Raw genomic sequence first — 24,167 nt, forward strand, 5'->3', positions numbered from 1 at the left:
TCTTAAAACGAGTTCAACGACCTGTTACACAAGGTCATCGAAGGTCATAGAAAGTAGAGTAAGGCGATAATACTTACGGTTTTGGTAGTAAATGAAACATGTTTATAGTAGGTGTTCGAAATGATGACCATCACTGTCAATGCACCGTTGGATTCTTTTTACGATTGATCGACTTGCAAGTCTTACAGCGTCAGAACTTATTGATGCACAGGCTGCAATAATTCGCTGTTGCATATCGTGAGATGTAGTTGCTACTTTTTTGTACACTTTTTCTTTCAGTGTTCCCCACAGAAAGAAATCTAAAGGTGTTATGTCCAGTGAACGAGCTGGCCACGATATTGGATTCGAAATTTTTCATCGAGTTCCCTTCGCGCAATCGATGAATAATATGCTGGGCATCCATCATGTTGATACCACATGGTTTGTCGTGTAAATAAAGGTAACTCTTCTGGCAAAAGACCCAATGTATCCTTAATAAAATTAGCATAGACGTTGCCATTGAAATTTCCATTGATAAAATAAGGTCCAATAATTTTATCATCTATGATACCGCACCATATATTCACAGACCATTGTTTTTGATGTCCAACCTGTCGCAGCCAATGTGGATTTTCCGTTGCCCATAAATGCACGTTATGCAAATTAACATTCCCGTGATTTGTGAATGTTGCTTCATCAGTAAATAAGACGGTATTAAAAAAAAGCTCATTGTTTTGAATCTGACGTATAGCCCATCGAGAAAACTCAACGCGATTCATGAAGTCGTTCCCATGCAATTCTTGGTGAAGACTAACGTGATGTGAGGGTGCAAAATGCGAAGTACGCTCCTCCTACTAATGCCAGATTCGCGTTCAATTTGTCGCCAACTAATATGAGAATTTCTAGAGCACACCGATTTCCATTTCTTCGTTAATTACTCGTTTCTGGCGTTCACTTTTACGAACACTTAAACTACCGGTTTGCCTAAGTTTATCGTACACATTTTTAAATGTTTGACGCGAAGGCTGAGACCGATGTGGATATCGTTCAGCATACAAGTTTGTAGCCCTTACAGAATTTTGTTGGCATTCGCCATAAATAAGAAACATATCAAGCTGCTCTTCAAACGGATACATCGTGCCGGATTGACCGATTTATCGATACTAATCTTCTGATGTTTATCTTACTCTGCAAACTATTAAAGTGTCCTTCAAGCAGTGTTTATTCTCAGTGAAGTAAACGGTAAGCATTACGCATTCCTCTACTGTTGACAATACGTATGTTTCATTTACTACCAAAACCGTAAGTATTATCGCTTTTCTCTACTTTCTATGACCTTCGATGACCTTGTGTAATAGGTCGTTGAACTCGTTTTAAGATCCTCTATCGTGATACGGAAGCAAAAACATACCGATCCATTAAAAAAAATGGATGTGACCTTGAAATGTCCGCAGTACCTCCACCTGCAAAAAAGCTATTATCGCCACCCAATAGCGCCCTTCGTACTGTGCAATTTACTTTAGCAAATATTTCTGTGAAACTTATAGTTTCCAAGATATCTGAGGTGCTAATAGTTACTGCCCCACCCTGTATAAACAGGTGAAATGCCGAGCGGCAGGCAGAATACGTGTAAGGCGAAAATAAAGTATGTCGATATATTTAACAAGCGGGTTATTATTTGGGGTGTGGTCGCCCGAGCCTATACCAATTTACAAAGTTTAGTTTAATTTTTACAACATCTTTTAGAAGAGAAAAACCAACAATGATAGTCGAAGTTGCAAAATGTTTCTTTTCCTGTCAGTGCCAAATCGTAGAAGCGTTCGCACGATGTGATTTTGAATATCAAAATGTTGCGAAATTAACAGCAATTGTTTTTGGCAAAAGATTGAACGGTTATAAAGTAAAAAAAAATTTCTTATTTCGTAAATTAGTCAATATTGTTATGTAGAAGTCTCTATAATTAAAAATCTTATTGTATCATATTATGTACTATTATCTGTTTGACTTAATTTACAGATAAATAAGAAACGGTACCGTAACGAAATGATTGCTTCGACCCTTCTTAACGCCCTCGGCTTTCAAGGCTCCCCTCGCCCACCTCCCACCAGGCCATCATTTTTGGTATCAGTAATAAACAGTTTATCTTATAATTTGTACTTAAACTAACAATCTGTTGAATAATATCAGACCCTCTTGCATAGGAACTGATTAAATAAATACAGGGTGTTAGGCCACCCCTGGGAAAAATTTTAATGGGAAATTCTCGAGGCCAAAATAAGACGAAAATCAAGAATACCAATTTGTTGATGGAGGCTTCGTTAAAAAGTTAATAAAAAATTAAATTAAAAAATTTCAAATTGTTAAGATTCCACATCGGGGGGCGACCCGAATCGAGTCATACGCCCCTGTTGTTGCCCCGTCGGAACCGACGCGCGACTGTTTGGCGACGACGAGCTTGCAGTTGTTTCTTCTATGTTTGACGACATGTTTTACTTTCTGCGACTACGACAATTCATTCGTGTTTTGTATAATTAATAAATCTTGTTTCTAAGTTAACTCCTTTTCATTTCCGAGTCTTCTAACCGGGAGCTGCCCTCCAAACACAAACCATTCTGGAAAAATTATTTTCGGTTACAAGGGTAAATTACAATCATTTTTGGTGAATACACATACAGTGACTCGCATTAATATTCGGACACCATGCTGTGTGCGAGATTATTGCTCTATATATTTGTTTACACTAGTGTTATTGAATTGTTTTTTTCGTAATATATTAAAACACTTATTGCAGTTAGTAGAAACATAAACTTTATTTATTTCACACACATAGTTTTTTGCAAAATACGTGATAAAGTCAAGAATGTTGAAATTTAACATCGCAAAAATATTCGGACACAACAGTTTATTGGCTGTAGTAAGTCGTTGGATCCAGTCGGTTATTTTGCTAGTGTACATTGTTTGTAAACATAACGTCTAGCGTGCATCCAAAAGTCCGCACTGTTATTGACTTTGTTAATAGTAGACGTATTATTAGTGAATATGGGACGAAAAGGCAAAAATACATCCTTTGAAATTCGACAACTGGTTATTTACCACAAAGAAAAGGGGAAATCATATCGAGAAATAGCCAAATTGGTAAATGTAAGCAAGAGTACTGTAGCAGATATCGTACACAGGTATATTCATGAAGATCGAATCGATTCAATTCGGCAAAAGGGACGTCCAAAATTATTAGATTCTCGCGAAGAACGCAAGATTGTTAGAAAAATAAAGAATGATCGTAAAAAAAGTGCTATAAAACTAGCTGCCGAATTATTCCAAGAATCTGGAAAGAAAGTGCATCCCGACACAGTGCGTCGGGTATTAAAAAACCATGGATACAACGGCAGGCTTCCACGAAGAAAACCATACATAAACGAAGTGAATCGTAAGAAACGATTAAATTTTGCTAAAGACTACGTTTCTAAAGACCAAACATGCTGGAACAATGTAATATTTGCGGATGAAAGCAAATTTAATCTTTTTGGGTCAGATGGACGAAGAACGATATGGCGTAAAGTCAACGAAGAATTGAAATTAAAAAATTTGAGAGCAACAGTGAAACACGGCGATGGCAGTGTAATGGTGTGGGGTTGCATCTCAACTGCAGGTGTTGGTGAACTAGTTTTTATCCACGGCATTTTAGATAAGATGAAATATTTAGACTTATTGAAAGAAAATTTAATCAAAAGTGCTGTTAATATGAACGTACGCAATAGTTTGAAGTTTTATCAGGACAACGATCCTAAGCACAAATCGAGAATCGTTCAGGAATACTTACTATATAACTGTCCTAAAGTGTTACACCCTCCGCCTCAATCGCCAGATTTAAATCCTATTGAGAATTTATGGAATCAATTGGATCGTAAAATTCGAACAACACCCATAAAAACAATAAAGGAATTAAAAGAACGTTTATTACAAGAATGGAAATGTATAACACAGGAATATTTAAATAAAATTATAACAAATATGCCCAAACGATTACAGGAAGTAATAAGACAAAAGGGTCAACCTACAAAATATTAATACTGTTCAAAAAATATGTATATTTTATATAAAATTTATGTAAGTTATTCACTGTCCGAATATTTTTGCGATGTTAAATTTCGACATTCTTGACTTTATCACTTATTTTGCAAAAAATTATGTGTGAGAAATAAATAAAGTTTATGTTTCTACTAACTACAATAAGTGTTTTAATATATTACGAAAAAAACAATTCAATAACACTAGTGTAAACAAATATATAGAGCAATAATCTCGCACACAGCATGGTGTCCGAATATTAATGCGAGTCACTGTACCTTCGAAATCCTACCCACTTTCTAGAAAGAAATTCGAGAAGATGTGAAATTTTTCGACGGAAAATAAAAATTTCAAATCGTTTCGGAAAAATTATTTTCGTTTGCGGGGCTGAATTACAATCATTTTTGGTGAATAGACATACCCCTGAAATCCTACCCACTTTCGAGAAAAAAATTCGAGTAGGTACTGAAATTTTTAGATGAAATTAAAAAATTTCAAATCATATTAAAAAAATTATAATTAGTTACAGGGGTCAAATACAATCATTTTTGGTCATTATACATACCCCCGAAATATTACGCATTTTCGCGAAAAAAATTCTTTACCGAAAATCTAATGTGAGGCCAGAAATGCTTCCCTGAAATTTCATGCATTTCTTTAAAACGTCATAACTTCTGAACGGATTACACGTTTTTAATGTTTAAAAAAGCAAACGACGCATATTTTAGTGTAGAATTATGTAGAAATTCTAAAAATATTCGAACAGTTGTTCCTTGATCTCCTAAAATGAGAAAAACCCCATACAAATGGTCCAATTTTCAAACAGCCATAACTCCTACAATTGTGAATATATTTCAATGAAACTTTTTTCTGAAGTAGACCTCATGGGTACCTACAAAAAAGTATTAGACAACTTTTCTGTAGAGCGTCAAACTAATTTGTTAAGAATGAAAAACAAATTTTTAAGAAACATTGTCAGGGGGTAGGTGCCTAAATTTTTCGGGGAAAATAAAAATTTCAAATCGTTTTGAAAAAATTATTTTCGGTTGCGGGGGTCAATTACAATTATTTTTGGTCATTAGACATAACCTCGAAATCCTACCCACTTTCGAGAAAAAAATTCGAGGTGTGAAATTTTTCGACGAAATTAAAATATTTTAAATCGTTCTGAAAAAAATATTGTTAGCTGTGGGGGTCAATTACAATCATTTTTGGTCAATAAACATACTCCCGAAATCCTGCGCATTTTCGAGAAAAAAATTCAGAACGGGCGTGAACTTTAAACGTTAATAACTTTTTAACAAAGCTTTCATCGACATATTGGTATTCTTGATTTTCGTCTTATTTTGGCCTCTAGAATCTCCTATTAAAATTTTTCCCAGAGGTGACCGAACACCCTGTATATGTAGACAATGTTAAAATGTTAAACACAACCATTTTAATTAGTCCTTAAGTATTACATAGTTTAATGTAAGAAATTAAGAGTAATGCCGATCATGCGGTTCGAACAAAACGACGCGACTCGAACGACACGAACAAGAGACACGAGAATCCCCGCACGATCTTCAACCTTATAGGTGTCGCCACTTTGGCCGCGTGTATAGCGTTTGTGGCTATATTCAAATATATTCGTAAACGAGGTGAATCAAATTATATATATATTTATTTATTTATTCAATAATGTACACATGAAAACGTTACGTAAACTCTGTGATAAAAACGTGGCAAAACTCAAATGATACGTATGTATGTCGCCACAGCTGTGGCGTGTGTACTTGTGTATAGTTGGAGAAGTTCTGAGAGAGAGTGGGTAGAGTGACTGCGTGATTTTGGTGATGTAATTGTTTCGATTATTTGGTCACTAGAGGCATGACGGTATTGATGTTGGAGCGCCAAAGTTTCGAATGGTGGCCACACGTGCTTACTGCCGCGAGATTATGAACGGCTCAACGCAATATTTGTTTCCTAGACATTTGATGTTTATGGAAGCAGAACGAGACATCGATGAAATGACGATTTTTTTAACTTTGAGGGTTTGATTTGACTTATAAAATTTAAGTTTAGACCTTATACAGAAGTGACGTGACATTTACCGTCCGCGACGAAAGAATAGCACACTCTGTAAATATGTTAATTTTTATTTCGTAAAGTATTACAAAAGAAAATAAAACGAAAGCTTACAATGACGATATTCTGTTTTTAGACTTTCCATAGTGCATTTAAGGGCAAAGGGTACACGGTTTTGCCATGTAGACAGCGTACTTATCAACGTACTATATTACGATCATGCCTCATTTTATAGGAACGTAATTTACATTAAACGTGGTTTGTAAAAATCCAGAAGGGCGTATCGAAATTTGTGTGACAAGATTTTCAAATAGAGAGAGTGAATGCCACTTTCAATTGACAATTTTCTTCTCTATAATACCCACGCAATTACATTTTTTGCGAATGTCCATGTGTATGTACTATACAGAGATGACTTGTTGGCTAGGCACCTACAAACTAAACGGGGCAAGGGCAAAGAGAGAAGGTCTTCACGCCGCCCTATTCCAACTGAAGAGGTTAGCTCTGACGTCACGCTACATAGTAGTAGGGTCTCCATAACCACGAAAGATACCTTTTTGTCCTATTCACGGCTACTATTTTGAGCGTACGGTTGCGCCAATGCCTCTCAGTCTTGTCTTATCCTACTTTGTCCCTATACGTTTCGTTCGCGTCCTTTGTCACGCGATGGAATTGTAGTTGTGAGCGGCTCAGCCAATAATGACAATGCGTGTGAGAGCAGGCGTCGCTGTTACGCTACGGCCAATCAGCGTGCCTAGCCATCAAGCCATCACTAGATAGTAGTCCAGAGATGCCAGAAAAGCACCGAAGGTGCTTTCTCACACTATGCTAGATCACGCGTACGTGAGCTCGTGGAGTTTCGGAAAGTCGACAAAGGCAAACTGACACATGCCCTCTTTCTCGATTATTCCGAAGCTGCCCGAAGTAATTTCGGTCCGCCTCGTGGGAGGAGAGAGAGAAAGGCTCACATTTGCCTTCTCGCTCTTAACAACTGAAATCCGACCTCCCGTCTACGGCATACGATTTGGAATCTCGAGCCGTGATTCTCGACTGCCCAGGCATTTTTACTTTCCGACCTGTGTAGGCGCACATAAGCAAGTACCCATAATGGAAAAAAAATTTTGTAAAATTTATTTTACGGAAATACACGTTTTAAGACCCCCTGATCATATTTTAATTATTGAAAAAAAAGAAATTTTTTTTTATTATACCCATGTATGAGCGTCCATATGTATATTAATAATACGATTTTTCAAAATCAAAATTCTTTAAGATTGAAAATTAATAAATTAAAATGAGAGTCCACTCTTTGCCAGTATCGTGCACGTTGTGGCATTTTTCAATAAGAAGAGTTCTTATTTTTATAACATAAACAAAAAAGTAGAATTAATAGTTGCGGAAATTAATTAATAATGATTTTCCTCGATATATTTTGAGTTAATCGTATCAATTTGTTATGACGAACTAAATATTATATGTTTGATTTGGCTTAATTCTGCATAAAAAAATGATTGTATCGATCCATAAAAATTAATAACGTGCACGATACCGTTCAATGGAAACCACGGGAAAGTGGTGGTCTCTTCCATCAGGAGGAAAATGTAAAAAATTGTTATTTAATTATGCAATGTGCAATATTGAAATGTTTAAACTAATGTAATGAAAAAAGAGCTCGTAGATACATTAATTTTTTATTAATGTACATACGAGCAATAGTCACGAGATCCCCACCATCAAACCGTTTAAAAACAAAGGAATAGTGATCCCGTTTGCCAGTATGATACAAAGTATGGGTTGGATTTTAAATTTTAAAAGGACATAGTCGAATATTTTTAAAGGTACAAAACATAGCATTTCATTTTAGAACAGTAACATGAGTTAGCAGGTACTATCATAAAACTGTTTTAGCCAGTTATATCCCTTTTTACCTGAAGTACAAGGTAAAAAGTACGAGGTACAAGTAAATCGAAATCCGAAAATCATTCACATTATATCAATGTAAATGAAGCGGTCTTTCCATCAGAGTTAAATACAAAATTTTGTAATTTCTGTGAAAACAGAATTTTCATTAGATGTACGTGGTGTTTAAAATTTGTATGTTTTGACTGTTTTTACGAAAAATACCATCCAGATTCATGTACTTCATATATTGAAAATAACATATGTTAAATGTAATTGGTAAATTCAACTTTAAAAAAGAATATTCGAAGATCAGACAAAAATATAATGTCACATTTAGTGTACGATTAAAATATTATTAAAAAAAAAAAGATTTCTTTTAGCAGGGTCCGAACCTGCACAGCAAAAGAAGCTCGAACTTACAGCCAAACACCACGTCATTCACACCATACTACTTATTGGTGAATTTGGTTCTATTTTTGAAGATAAGTAGCTGTAATAACTTTAATAATATCTTGCAGTAAAACTTAACCCAAAATCGGGTACCATTTCAACTTTCCCTTATTAGAATCGAGTTTTCAATTTGTTTTAGCGAAAATCCCAGCCGGTTAAGCTGCTTACTGCTGTTTTTAATTACCAAGCATTTATTTCCCAATTAACCCTTTGCGAGTAAAACCATTTTGCACATTATTCTAAAACATTTGTGGTATTCGTTTTCAATGCGATTTAAGTAAGCATATAATGTATAAGATTTCATTTAAGTTTTTCTTCTCTAGAGAAAATAAAGAAAAAGTTTATTTAATTTTTTTTACATAAAATTGAATTCTTCCCAAGATTTATATGAAACATTTAAAAGATCTTTTATAAATTACGCCTATGTATCGGAACAACTATGAAACAAGGGATATAATCATTATTATCCATGGGCTGATTATAGTCAAAGACTAATCGGACTTTGAAATGAGAACATAAAACTTAAATGTAAAGTTTCATTTAAATTCATTCAGCCATTTATACTCAATCGTATTAATAATATACATATGTTCACTCATACATAGGAATAATAAAAAAAAATTTCTTTTTTTTCAATAATTAAAATATGATCAGGGGGTCTTAAAACGTGTATTTCCGTAAAATAAATTTTACAAAATTTTTTTTCCATTATGGGTACTTTGCTTATGTGCGCCTACATAGGTCGGAAAGTAAAAATGCCTGGGCAGTCGAGAATCACGGCTCGAGATTCCAAATCGTATGCCGTAGACGGGAGGTCGGATTTCAGTTGTTAAGAGCGAGAAGGCAAATGTGAGCCTTTCTCTCTCTCCTCCCACGAGGCGGACCGAAATTACTTCGGGCAGCTTCGGAATAATCGAGAAAGAGGGCATGTGTCAGTTTGCCTTTGTCGACTTTCCGAAACTCCACGAGCTCACGTACGCGTGATCTGCCATGTGTGAGTATCGCACCGGGTGCTGAATCTGGCATCTATGGATAGTACACGCATCGCCATTGTCCTATCGTCGAAGATTAGTTCTGGGTGTTCGGCCACCCATGGGAAAAATTTTAGTGGGAGATTCTGGAGGCCAAAATAAGACGAAAATCAAGAATATCAATTTGTTAACTGAGGCTCCATTAAAAAGTTATTAAAAAATTAAATTAAAAAATTTCAAATCGTACATTGAACAAAATTTATATACGTGATGAAATAACTGCATTACCTGCAAAGAGGCAGACGCTATTTGCCCAGATTGATCGAAGTCTAAACTGAAAAGTTGTGTGAAGCGTGTTGCATTTGAGTTCATGTGTGTCCTACTATTTCCAAAAGCTTCCAAAACTGTGAAGACGGCGTTCAGTTTCTCGGTAGTCGAGACCTTTAAAAATACAGTAATTAATATAAATTATAAAAATTAAATTACTAAAATTAAATTATTGTAAAAATAAACGTTTTACAGAAATTATTATGTAATCGAAGGATTCCGTGGAAAACAGGCATATACCACACTTTCATAACATTAGAGAAGAGTAAATTGAACAAAATTTATATTTTTATAAAGTATACAATACGGGATCGTATTTATTTTAAGTAATACACAAGTTATGTAATAAAAGACGACTGTTATTAAATTTTAATTGTAAAATTTATTTTACTATTATATTTGTTATTAAATTTTTCATCTATATTTTTGTATTTTTGTTCCACTTTACTACTATCGTATCGTAATTTATGATGAAATGGAACATATGCAGGAGACATAAATTGCATTGAAATCTGTAAATTTCTAAATTGTTACTATTATTATTATTTCATCGAAATTCATGAGTCTTATTTAGATTCATTGTCCTTAATATCTCGTCTTGGGAATTAATTTTTTCAATCCATTATAGAAAAAAATGCAGTTGCTTATACAGGGTGTTCGGCCAACCCTGGGAAAAATTTTAATAGAGGATTCTAGAGGCCAAAATAAGACGAAAATCAAGAATATCAATTGTTAACTGAAGCTTCGTTAAAAAGTTATTAAAAAATTAAATTAAAAAATTTCAAATCGTACATTGAACTTTATATTTTTATAAAGTATACAATACGGGATCGTATTTATTTTAAGTAATAGACAAGTTATGTAATAAAAGACGACTGTTATTAAATTTTAATTGTAAAATTTATTTTACTATTATATTTGTTTTAAATTTTTCATCTATATTTTTGTATTTTTGTTCCACTTTACTACTATCGTATCGTAATTTATGATGAAATGGAACATATGCAGGAGAAATAAATTGCATTGAAATCTGTAAATTTCTAAATTATTATTATTATTATTATTTCATCGAAATTCATGAGTCTTATTTAGATTCATTGTCCTTAATATCTCGTCTTAGGAATTAATTTTTTCAATCCATTATAGAAAAAAATGCAGTTGCTTATACAGGGTGTTCGGCCAACCCTGGGAAAAATTTTAATAGAGGATTCTAGAGGCCAAAATAAGACTAAAATGAAGAATACCAATTTGTTGATGAAGGCTTCGTTAAAAAGTTATTAACAATTAAATTCAAAAAATTTAAATCGTTCTGGAAAAATTATTTTCGGTTGCGGGGGCCAATTACAATCATTTTTGGTTAAGAGACATACCCCCGAAATCCTACCCACTTTCGAGAAAAAAATTCGAGTAAGTGCTGAAAGTTTTGGGTGGAAAAAAAGACTTTCGAATCGTTTTGGAAAAATTATTTTTAGTTGCAGGGGTCAATTGCAAGCATTTTTGGTCAACAGACATACCCCCGAATTCCTACTCAGTTTCGAGAAAAAAATTCCTTACCGAAAATATAAAAAACAAATTGGTATTCTAGATTTTCGTCTTATTTTGGCCTTTAGAATCTCCCATTAAAATTGCATGTATACAGTCTACAGTAAAACGTTGATTATCTGAATTAATAAGAAGACAAATTCATTCCGATAATCGATTTTTCAGACAGTGATTCTAGAAAAACCAAAGTTCCAGCTATGTAATGAAATAACGAGGAATAAAACAGTTTTGAAATATGTACGTTTACTTTATGAAATAATATATTGTGAATATAATATAAAAAGTATATTAGTACTTCTTGGATTCAATTAAAGGGTATAGCCGAATAAGGGGGTCAAATGTGCCCTTAAACCAAATTTGACATCGATAGATCATCAGAAAAAAACATTTTGTGCCAAATATCAACCCACTATCTTGTTCGGAAGGGTAGTTATAGAGAAAATTCGGATTAGCGAATTTGTATCTATTTCCTCTATTTAATCGAGTACGAAAATTATGAAAAAAATCTGGTGCATTGTCGTTATCGAGATACGTGTTTAAGAATTTTTTCCGATTTTTCGATTCGAAATCCTAGGCGTGAAAAATTTAAAACGCAAAAAAAAGCAGAAAAATACCGATTTCGTATCGAAGTTTTCGAGACACTAGATTTATATAATTACTGTAAATGCATATTGCCATTGGTTATGTCTCTGAATTTTTTCAGATTTTTTGGCAGGATGGCCCTAGTAGCAAAAATCAAAAACCGATTTTTTCGGCGTTTATCGCGTGAAAAAGCAACTTATACTTTGAATTTTTGTATTCCCTTTAATGGACAACTATATTTTATGGTTTTAAACAATTCTATGTTGACTAGAACGGTGTATAGAATAGAGAAACAAAAATAAATCACCAAATTAAAGGTGCTATGCGCGGTATATTTAGAAGTATCAGTAGTATCTCCAAGAGATGCAATGGTGCAGTGAGTAAGATGCTTGACTTTGGATACAGTGCAAACTTTTTGACTCTGGTTCGCGCCCCGTTTAAACCATATCTTTTTTTTATTTTATTAGTTATATATTTTTTCAATTATCAACTATATATAGGATTTAACGGAGAGAATATATTTGAGGAACAAATATACAAAAAATATAATTTTAATAAACGAATTAGGAACACACAAATTAGCAATTAACAATTAACAACACAAATTCAAATCACATTAATTGGCAACACAACTTATAATCACGTCTCTCTTTCACAATCACTCGTTTCCAACTCCCAGTTTTCTCACTGTCCCTGGTTACCCATTCCTTCTCGAACAAAACACTCCCATACCTTTTGCACATAAATTAACATTTAACAAAACTACAGCGTGGCACAAATATTCAATACAAATTTCCTACATATATAACAATGAAGATCTATTTAAAATATTTAACAAATATTTTCACTTAAAATATACACAAAAACAATTATGTAGCAGTTTCTATTCCATCGTTTCTCTAGCTACGTAAAATTAATACATAATAACGACAGCAACTATTCAAAAATAGAACATTATAAAAATAGCCGAATTATACTGTAGAATAGCATGCTTTTTTAACAATTCATTTGGAAAACGCTTAAATTCAAACGTTGGACTCTGTGATGAAATAGGAAACAGAATGTCAAGTCAACAAACGAAAAATACATTGGCAATAGTAGTTGTGACAAAACACTTCTAAACAATTCTAAATTGCGACTAGTGGAAGCAATGAAAAATAAATCAGAGGACGACTTTTGTAAAAAGATTAAAATTGCTCCTGAAGATGTGAAAACCTATATCGATACAGGAATTGAGTATGTATTTCATTTCACAAAAGACAAAAACATTTTTTGGAAGATTTTCTTTTTCGTTTGACTTCTTAGAAAAAGGTCTTGATGTATGGGAACATGAAAGCGACTTTAATTATGAGTAAAACATCGCTTGGGAATTAAAAATTGTCAATGAATGTCTCTCCGTTGTTAAAGTTCTAAATGAAAATTCATTACTTTATTGAGTTAATTCAGTTGGAATATTTCGACGGACAAACTTGGTATTAATTCTTATTTTGAAAGTGGCGTAAGTCCATTTTCCAAAAAAAATCGAGTTAGCTACCTTAATAGTTATATTTTTACATGATCGTTTCATTCCGAAGCAACTTGTTACTAATATATTTAAAATCTAATCTATTTTGAAAGTGGCGTAAGTCCCATTGTGAGAGTTTCAAATGGATATGGAAAATATTATGCAATAAAATTTTATGAGATCCCAGCTTTTTTATTTTGTTGCACAGTGTTATCAAAGTAGTAGTTGAATTATCAATGTGCAATGAATTTGTTATAAACACGGAACAGCACCTGTCCACAGAAAGACAGAAACGCGACTTTTTAAAGACTAAAAAATACTGACGGTGAATGAGTAAATTGGTTTAAAATATGTTGGATGAGATTTTTGAGAAGCGATCCATATAAGTTATTCTACAAAACGACAACAAACGAGGGTGCACCATTCAAAACATTTACTATCGCAACAGGGAAGCCCGAAAAACTTTAATAATATCAAGTTGACACCATTATACAAAAAAAAACGAGACCACTCACAAACCTAAAATACAAGGACTTAATGGATTTATTACATTATATACCACCATAGTTATTTTAAATCTCTCCCTTATACATAAATTGGAGAAGACTGAATAATAATTAATAAAACAATATTAATTTTAATGTAAAAATTATTTGACAAAGAATTAAAGTTGAATATTTTTTTGATTTTGTAACACAAAAGTGTATACATTTATTTTTATTTCAAGGGAAATCTAGTTTTCCTATGGACTCGTGCTTTCTTAAGAATTGAAAACGTCATTTCATTGATTTTGAAAGTGGCGTAAGTCCAATCATAGCCATCGAAAATATATTATTTCTTAAATAATGATAATTATGCTAATTGTGATGATAAATTTGACACTTTTAGAAATTCAAAGACATTTATATACAATACTATGTTATTTGTTACCCATATTTTTAAATTTAATCCAACGCAAACCCTTCAATATCTCTATTTGAACATAAATGCACTTACGCCACTTTCAAAATAAACAGCTCATATCTTACTTTGTCAAATGAAGTCTAGGCTTCTCAAAATTTTTTAAATTGGGTAACACATGGTCCTTTGGTTTTGTTCCCGTAACACACAAGCTCCTTTGAATCGTTAAATGTAACAGCACTTTCAAGGCTTTGAATATTTTGCACATGTTTACATAAACAATTGAAACACATGAATTAATTTGTTAATATTAAATGATCAAGAAATCCATAATTATCTTATGGATAATTATATACTAGAAATCCATAAAAAACTTAAATATCTACGTTATTAATAAACACATAAAAAACTCTTATAGGTAAAACTTGTACTATTTAACGAAGTAAATGTAATGCGAAGAAGTATATTTTTTTCCGCAATAAATTTTTGAAATTTTAGAATCAACTTATAAAAAAGAAAAAATTGTATATTTTGTTTTTATAGTCTTATAAAGTGTAAAAAGATGAATTCAAAGAGGTATTAAACTGTATAATAACGATACACTTTAATGGCGAAAAACAGGTTACAAAAATAAAAAATTGTCAGATTTCGCATAGGTTATTTTCTCATCTAATGTCATAATTTTAGGGGGTGTCCCGAAAAAAGTCATGAAAAAAAATTTTTCACTAAGTATAACTAAGGTCCACCCTAGTGTATGCATTATCTTTCTTTTGATTTAGAACTGAAATTTGTTGAATAATATTAGATTCTCTTGCATAGAAACTGATTAAATAACTATAGATAGACAGTATTTAAATATTAATCACAACCACTTTAGTTATTTAAGAATGCCGACCGTGTGACTCGACACGAACCAAAACCACGGGAATCCCCGTACGATCTTCAATCTCATAGGTGTCGCCACTGTAGCCGCGTTGTAGCGACCAGCGGCCAGTATTGCCGGCGTTCGATGCGCCAGCTGGTTTTAACTAAGTTAAGTTAGGTTAGTTAGTTTCTAGTCATAGGTTAGGGATTTTAGGATAAGTAGTTGGTAAGCTTAGTTAATAAGACGCGCGCCTCAGGAGAGACACGAGGAAGCGTTGCGTAGTTGCTCCTCTCGGTATCGTCAAAGAGAAAAGACACGCGTACGGTTAATAAAAGAATAATTGTTCAGTGCAACAAGTTGTACAGTTATTCCTCCTGGGAGACTACTTATCCTAAAATCCCTAACCTATGACTAGAAACTAACTAACCTAACTTAACCTAGTTAAAACCAGATGGCGCATCGAACGCCGGCAATACTGGCCGCTGGTCGCTACACGTGCTTATTGCCGCGAGATTACGAACGGCTCAACAAAATTCGCGTTGAAATCTTTTTATTTAAATTTCCATTTTGTTTGCATTAAATAATTATGTATTATTTATTATTATCACAGGTTCGAAGATCGTTGAAAATTCCTGGACGGCGGAAGGAGAAACAGAAATTACCAAGTGGTATAACTGCAGACTACAGTGCCTCGTTTTTCGCGAACTTGGACCGCGATCTGTTGGAAAATTCGCAAAATTCTGCAAATTCTGGGCAGAGTGCGCGCACTGGGAATAATTCGCTAAATAAGACACCAGATGGTTTAATACAAAGCGACTCCTCAGAAACTTCCCTAACTTCTTTGACCATCGCCACTACGACATCTGCGGCAATGCGAACGAACGTTACTGGTCATTTAGGAAAGACTTTCCCGCCATTACCACCGAAACCTCCTAAACGGGGAATTCTGAAAGGACCGCGTCTGAACATCACTGGCTCAACCCACACGTTTTCCGAGGAAAATACATTGTCGAACGGCGACGAGGCTAATTACCAAGAGGCTAGCAATTTATTAGTGAGAAATACTCTACAAAATGAAGTAATAGCTTATCAAAATGTACCCACGTATTTATCGGGATTCGGAAATGCTGTAAATATAGAGGAAACATGCAGCGAAGAAGAAATGCAAACTAGTCAGAGTTTGTGGCAAATTTCACCTCAGCGGTCTGTTCAACAGAATCAGCAACAGCATCAGTACCATCACCATCATCATTCGCTTCATCAGAGTGAGACGAAACTTTTACAGGTTAGTCGACGTTCCGTGTTAGATTTTCGTTTTTCTCCTCTATTCGTGAAAAATTACTAACGTTTTTATCTAATGAAATGATTTCGTCGTGTGTGAAATTTTCTCATGATTAGTATAATTCAAATTAGTCTTTAAGATCGTGAAAAGTATGACAGTCTAGTGTGAAGTGCTAGAAAAGTGGCGTTTCACGTACTATTTAATATTTTACGCTCGTCGTATGCTAAACTAATCTTGTTCAACTACGGGTGAAATGTTAATTTTCTACTCATTGAACGGTATAATGGTTACTTTATTTTAACGCAATAAACTATCAACAACAATAATAATTAATGTGGTATTTAACTTAAGAAAGGTTTTAATTGATATGATATGATATAATATAATACAGGGTGGGGCAGTAACTATTAGCACCTCAGATATCTTGGAAACTATAAGTTTCACAGAAATGTTTGCTAAAGTAAATTGCACAGTGCGAAGGGCGCTATTGGGTGGCGATAATAGTTTTTTTGCAGGTGGAGGTACTTCGGACATTTCAAGGTCACATCCATATTTTTAAATGGATCGGAATGTTTTTGCTTCCGTATCACGATAGAGGATCTTAAAACGAGTTCAACGACCTATTACACAAGGTCATCGAAGGTCATAGAAAGTAGAGAAAGGCGATAATACCTACGGTTTTGGTAGTAAATGAAACATGTTTATAGTAGGTGTTCGAAATGATGACCATCACTGTCAATGCACCGTTGGATTCTTTTTACGATTGATTGACTTGCAAGTCTTACAGCGTCAGAACTTATTGATGCACGGGCTGCAATAATTCGCTGTTGCATATTGTGAGATGTAGTTGCTACTTCTTTGTACACTTTCTCTTTCAGTGTTCCCCACAGAAAGAAATCTAAAGGTGTTATGTCCGGTGAACGAGCTGACCACGATATTGGATTCGAAATTTTTCATCGAGTTCCCTTCGCGCAATCGATGAATAATGTGCTGGGCATCCATCATGTTGATACCACATGGCTTGTCGTGTAAATAAAGGTAACTCTTCTAGCAAAAGACCCAATGTATCCTTAATAAAATTAGCATAGACGTTGCCATTCAAATTTCCACTGATAAAATAAGGTCCAATAATTTTATCACCTATGATACCGCACCATACATTCACAGACCATTGTTTTTGATGTTCAACCTGTCGCAGCCAATGTGGATTTTCCGCTGCTCATAAATGTACGTTATGCAAATTAACATTCCCGTGATTTGTGAATGTTGCTTGATCAGTAAATAAGACGGTATTAAAAAAAAAGCTCATTGTTTTGAATCTGACGTATACCCATCGACAAAACTCAACGCGATTCGTGAAGTCGTTCCCATGCAATTCTTGGTGAAGACTAACGTGATGTGACGGTGCAAAATGCGAAGTACGCTCCTCCTACTAATGCCAGATTCGCGTTCAATTTGTCGCCAACTAATATGAGAATTTCTAGAGCACACCGATTTCCATTTCTTCGTTAATTACTCGTTTCTGGCGTTCACTTTTACGAACACTTAAACTACCGGTTTGCCTAAGTTTATCATACACAGTTTTAAATGTTTGACGCGAAGGCTGAGACCGATGTGGATATCGTTCAGCATACAAGTTTGTAGCCCTTACAGAATTTTGTTGGCATTCGCCATAAATAAGAAGCGTATCAACCTGCTCTTCAAACGGATACATCGTGCCGGATTGACCGATTTATCGATACTAATCTTATGATGTTTATCTTACTCTGCAAACTATTAAAGTGTCCTTCAAGCAGTGTTTATTCTCAGTGAAGTAAACGGTAAGCATTACGCATTCCTCTACTGTTGACAATACGTATGTTTCATTTATTACCAAAACCGTAAGTATTATCGCCTTTCTCTACTTTCTATGACCTTCAATGACCTTGTGTAATAGGTCGTTGAACTCGTTTTAAGATCCTCTATCGTGATACGGAAGCAAAAACATACCGATCCATTAAAAAAAATGGATGTGACCTTGAAATGTCCGAAGTACCTCCACCTGCAAAAAAACTATTGTCGCCACCCAATAGCGCCCTTCGTACTGTGCAATTTACTTTAGCAAACATTTCTGTGAAACTTATAGTTTCCAAGATATCTGAGGTGCTAATAGTTATTGCCCCACCCTGTATAGTACAATGGCTAGAAACTACTTAAGAACTATTCGGATTATTTAGCTTAAGACAACGTAGGATAACGACTTAAGGAGGTACAGTATTTTCTCTATAAGTTCGTAACTCGTCCACGATATAGGCAAATATCGTATCCCCTCTACTTATCCCCACTGCGTACTGTTGGAACCCAGCACTCGCTGTAGCGTGCCTTCCTATGGGCGGTTCCCCAAGATGGCGGCACGCTTGACGATCGGTCGTCGAACATTGTCACACGATACGGGTTCAAATTACTAAGGCAACACTAGTGCAATAATATAAATTTTTTATTTTCCCTTTTCTTGTTTTGAAACTTTTAACATGTCTGTGGCAGTTTTCTGATTTAACTAAGATCAAGTACAACATAATTTTTATTATTGTTTTTCATAAATTATAATATACATTTGTCCTTTCTTTAAAGGGTATCCTCATCTGAAAAAAGGAATTGTAATTTCATTGACCTATCATTTATTTGCTGAAATCGTGAGACAACTCACAGTAAAATAATTTGGTTAAACAGTTTAAATTCACAAGTTGTATCTTTTTAAGTCATATCACTATTACAGTAAACGAGCGATACATACATACAGGGTGTTCGGCCACTCCTGGGAAAAATTTTAATGGGGGATTCTAGAGGCCAAAATAAGACGAAAATCAAGAATACCAATTTGTTGATGAAGGCTTCGTTAAACAGTTATTAACGTTTAAAGTTCCGACCGTACTGAATTTTTTTCTCGAAAATGCGCAAGATTTCGGTGGTATATCTATTCACCAAAAATTATTGTAATTGACTCCCGCAACTGAAAATAATTTTTCCAAAACGATTTCAAATTTTTTTTTTCCGTCGAAAAATTCGCACACCTTTTCGAATTTTTTTCTAGAAAGAGGGTAGGATTCCGGGGGTATGTCTATTCACCAAAAATGATTGTAATTGACCACCGCAATCTGAAAATAATTTTTTCAGAATTAATTAAAAATTTTTTTTTTCGTCGAAAAATTTAGGCACTTATTACCCGCTGTCGATTTTTCTTAAAAAATCGTTTCTGATTTCTAATAATTTTGTTTGATGCCCTATAGAAAAGTTGTCTAATACTTTTTTTTTAGGTATCCATGAACTCTACTTCAAAAAAAGAAGTTTCATTGAAATATATTCACTATTGTAGGAGTTACGGCTGTTTGAAAATTGGACCATTTTTATGGGGTTTTTCTCATTTTGCGGAGTCAAGGAACAACTTTTTGAATATTTTTATAATTACTACATATTCTGCACTAAAACACGCGGCGTTTGGCTTTTTGAACATGTGGCGCGACAAACTGGCGCCGAGTCCCGCCATCTGTTTAGGTTAAGTTTCGAGAGCGTCCGAGCGAATGGGTCCGATTGCATGCGGAGTGTTTGGGTTCGAAAGAATGTTTAGAGCGTCTGGTCGAATGTCGCGAGGGGTGCGTATGTTTAGCGTTAGTTTAGAGTGAGAGAATTGGGAATGAATGAGATAAAGAATGTCGGTGTGGCATGAGCGAACGAATGGTTAGTTCGTAAGTTAGTTGGGTAAGACAACTCGTCGAGAGAGACACGCCGGGATACGGCGTGCACGCTACCGAATAAAAAGTATTTCGATAAGTTGCAATGTTATTCGGCACCGCATTCCACTACCTTCTCCACAAACATTAAAATCGTCCAATCCGTTCAGAAGTTATGGTGTTTTAAAGATTCGCATGACAATTCGGGCAAACATTTCTGGCCAGAAATTATATTTTCGCTATGAAATTTTTTTCTCGAAACTAAGTAGGATTTCGGGGGTATGCCTGTTAACCAAAAATGCTTGCAATTGACCCCAGTAACTAAAAATAATTTTTCCAAGACGATTTGAAATTTTTGAATTTAATTGTTAATAACAACTTAGTATTCTTGATTTTCGTCTTATTTTGGCCTGTATATACAGGGTGTTCGGCCACTCCTGGGAAAAATTTTAATGGAGGATTCTAGAGGCCAAAATAAGACGAAAATCAAGGATACTAATTTGTTGGTGGACGCTTTGTTAAAAATTTATTAACAATTAAATTCAAAAATTTTAAATTGTTTTGGAAAAATTATTTACGGTTGCGGGAGTCAATTACAATTATTTTTGGTGATTACACACACCCCTGAAATCCTATCTATTTTCGAGAATAAAATTGGAATAGGTACTGAAATTTTTAGACGGAATTAAAAAATTTCAGATCATACTAGAAAATATTATATTCAGTTGCAGGGGGTAATAACAATCATTTTTGGTTATTATACATTCTCCCGAAATCTTACGCATATTTGAGAAAAAAATTGTTTGCCGAAAATCTAATGTGAGACCAGAAATGCTGCCCTGAAATTTCATGCATATCTTTAAAACGTCATAACTTCTGAACGGATTGGATGATTTAAATGTTTAAAAAAGCAAACTACGCGTATTTTGTTGGAGGATATGTACAAATCGTAAAAGTATTCGAAAAGTTGTTCCTTGACTCCACAAAATAAGAAAAACCCCATAGAAATGGTCCAATTTTCAAACAGCCATAACTCCTACAATTGTGAATATATTTCAATGAAACTTGTTCCTGAAGTAGAGCTAATGGGTACCTACAAAAAAGTATTACACAACTTTTCTGTAGGGCGTCAAACAAAATTACTGAAAGTGAAAAAGGAATTTTTAAGAAAAATCGACAAGGGGCAGGTGCTTAAATTTTTAATTAATTCTGAAAAAATTATTTTCGGTTGCGGGGATCAATTACAATCATTTTTGGTGAATAAACATACCCCTGAAATCCTATCCACTTTCCAGAAAAAAATTCGAGAAGTTGTGAAATTTTTCGACGGGGGAAAAAAATTTGAAATCGTTTTGGAAAAATTATTTTCGGTTGCGAGGGTCAAATGCAATCATTTTTGGTGAACAGACATACCCTCGAAATCCTGCGCATTTTCAAGAAAAAAAATTCAGTACAGGCGGAACTTTAAACGTTAATAACTTTTTAACGAAGCCTCCATCGACAAATTGGTATTCTTGATTTTCGTCTTATTTTGGCTTCTAGAATCCTCTATTAAAATTTTTCCCAGGGGTGGCCGAACACCCTGTATATGTAGGTACTGAAGCTATGATACGATTTCACTAGTACATATACAATAATAAATCAACAACGAAATTTATCTTTATTTTTCTTCTTCCTTTTTTCAAACTTCATCAACATATTTGTAAGAATGTTGATATTACGGTCAGGAGAGCGGTTGGGCGTTTTAATAAAACTTAAGACACGATGGACTTTTGAAAAACTATATTTGGTATCTGCTCGCGGCAAGAGCCAATACAAATCTGTACCCTGACAGAGAACCAGGGTCGTGAGGGCACCCTTGACAGTACAGCCCTCTTTTGTCTAAGTGTCCTGGCCGATCCTCCTTTAAGAGGGGGAAACGCGCCAAAAAGAAGCACATGGTCCGCTTCGGGCATTTATCTATTTCAATGTTTCTAACATATTCGACATTTTTCTGATTAAAATGACACCAAATACGATATACAATTTAGATCCCATTCACTGACGCAATAAGCTATCAAAGGCATGCATCGGTCAGGTGACTCCATGTCGCCTGTATCGAAACACAGGCGATGTTTACGGGAGCCTATACAGAATCAGTATTTCATTCTGCGACCTTTACCAAGAGAGGTAGAGGTCAGAATTAGAGAACACCGATTCGGTATAGGGTCGCGTAAACATCGCCTGTGTTTCGCTACATTGGACCCGAAGCAAAGGAAGCGATAGCAAATCGGCGATGCTCGGGCGCTCAGTCCCTCTTTGTCATATGCTCGCTGTCCTTTTCTACACTTGCCGCCTCCAGTAGACGTCAACAAAGTATCAAGAATCGTTTCTCGTCCACGATATAGCCGAGCGTTCAGCCCCGAGAGCGTCGCTTCTATACAGACAATATTGTAATATAATATAGTATAACGGCTAGAAACTGCTTAAGAATTATTCGGATTATTTAACTTAAGACAACTTAGGATAACGATTTAAAACGACTTAAGGAAGTATTGCTGCCTAGACTGTCAATTTCACGGCTCTTTTTGTGATTTTTTTTCTAATGATAGGTAGGCTGTTTTGTACCGAGACTTTGTAGACATATTTATTCATCTTCTAAGTATGTACAATATTTTTTTTCATGGAAAAATATTACAAATCGTGGGAATTATAACTTGTTATTTAATGGTTCTTTTGGAAAAGGTGCTCCAATGATTTCCGGGATTCCAGATAATTTGAAACAGAGGGGATTAAAGTATCTTCATAAGGAAGGTTGTAGTTACAGCAGGAACTAGGGAGAAGTCAAAATCCTGATAAATAAAGAAATGGCGACGCTTCAAGTATCGAATTTCTATTTGTTAATCGTTCGTTTGTCTTTGGCGTATCAAAAAAAATAGTAAAACTCAATATTTTTTAAAATCTCTAGTTCCAGCTATAAAGGCGTGTCTGCTGAATATTATTTCCAAATTTGAAGTCAATCGATCTGCTAGATCTTGAAATATCACGTAAGCCAGTTTAAATGCGTATTTTTAAACAAGAAGCTATAACTCTCGCAATTTTTAATATTTTGTGATGAAAAAAATACTATACATACCTATAAGCCAAATAAATATATCTGCAAAATGTCACTACAAAACAACCTACCTATCGTTAAAAAAAAAAATCACAAAAAAAGGCCGAAGAAATGACAGCCTAGACAGCAATGCTTCCTTAAACAACTTGCGGCCACGACTTGTCGACTCAATTCTGATTGCTTCCCGTGGCGATCGGGGCCCTGGTTTTTATAGCCCTCGTCCCGATCGTCCTTTGGTTTCCTTCGCACCGGGTGCAAAAGTTGTCGACGCGTGCCGCGGAAGATTCTCGTTCCTTCGATCGATTTTGCACCTGGCCCGATTCTTATACCGTTTGCACACGGCTCAACTCTTAACCCCTTCCCGTACTTTAATGAGCCTGACTCGTGACAAAGATTTTGGCCCTGTAAGAATGTAGATACTACGGTCAGGAGAGCGGTTGGGCGTTTTAATAAAACTTAAGACACGATGGACTTTTGGAAAACTATATTTGGTGTCTGCTCGCGGCAAGAGCCAATACAAATCTGTACCCTGACAGAGAACCAGGGTCGTGAGGGCACCCTTGACAGTACGGCCCTTTTTTGTCTAAGTGTCCTGGCCGATCCTCCTTTAAGAGGGGGAAACGCGCCCAAAAAGAAGCACATGGCCCGCTTCGGGCATTTATCTATTTCAATGTTTCTAACAGCCCAAACATAAACATCACGAGCCAGGCTCGCAGACAGCGAATCACGATCGCGATTGAGTTTTAGTTCCTATCAGTACGCCACAAGAGACAGTCACGCTTCTTACAACCTCTGTTACAAAGCAGTTTAGCATCAATCTGGTCTGTTTACAGCGCGTTGACGCCTATCGTTTGGGCTCGGATTTCGTCGAGCTACAGTGGCTCACGAAAGTATTCGAACGCTTACATATGCAAACTTGAGTGGCCG

The 24,167-nt window shown here is 35.0% G+C and overlaps 1 protein-coding gene across 2 annotated transcripts in view; it reads left to right on the top strand.

Annotated features, from left to right (window-relative positions):
* LOC143344899 (unconventional myosin-XVIIIa) overlaps positions 1 to 24,167 on the top strand; it is a 256,926-nt gene that overhangs the window by 18,651 nt on the left and 214,108 nt on the right. The window contains exons 2-3 of one of the 2 annotated variants that reach the window (XM_076771483.1): positions 1,996 to 2,100; positions 15,768 to 16,442. In XM_076771483.1, the coding sequence (XP_076627598.1) occupies positions 1,996 to 2,100; positions 15,768 to 16,442 (780 nt within the window). The remainder of the gene's footprint in view (positions 1 to 1,995; positions 2,101 to 15,767; positions 16,443 to 24,167) is intronic. The other variant, XM_076771484.1, reaches the window with a different exon arrangement.

Source organism: Colletes latitarsis, chromosome 8, assembly GCF_051014445.1.
Source record: "Colletes latitarsis isolate SP2378_abdomen chromosome 8, iyColLati1, whole genome shotgun sequence".
In the NCBI taxonomy this organism is placed as follows: Eukaryota; Metazoa; Arthropoda; class Insecta; order Hymenoptera; family Colletidae; genus Colletes; species Colletes latitarsis.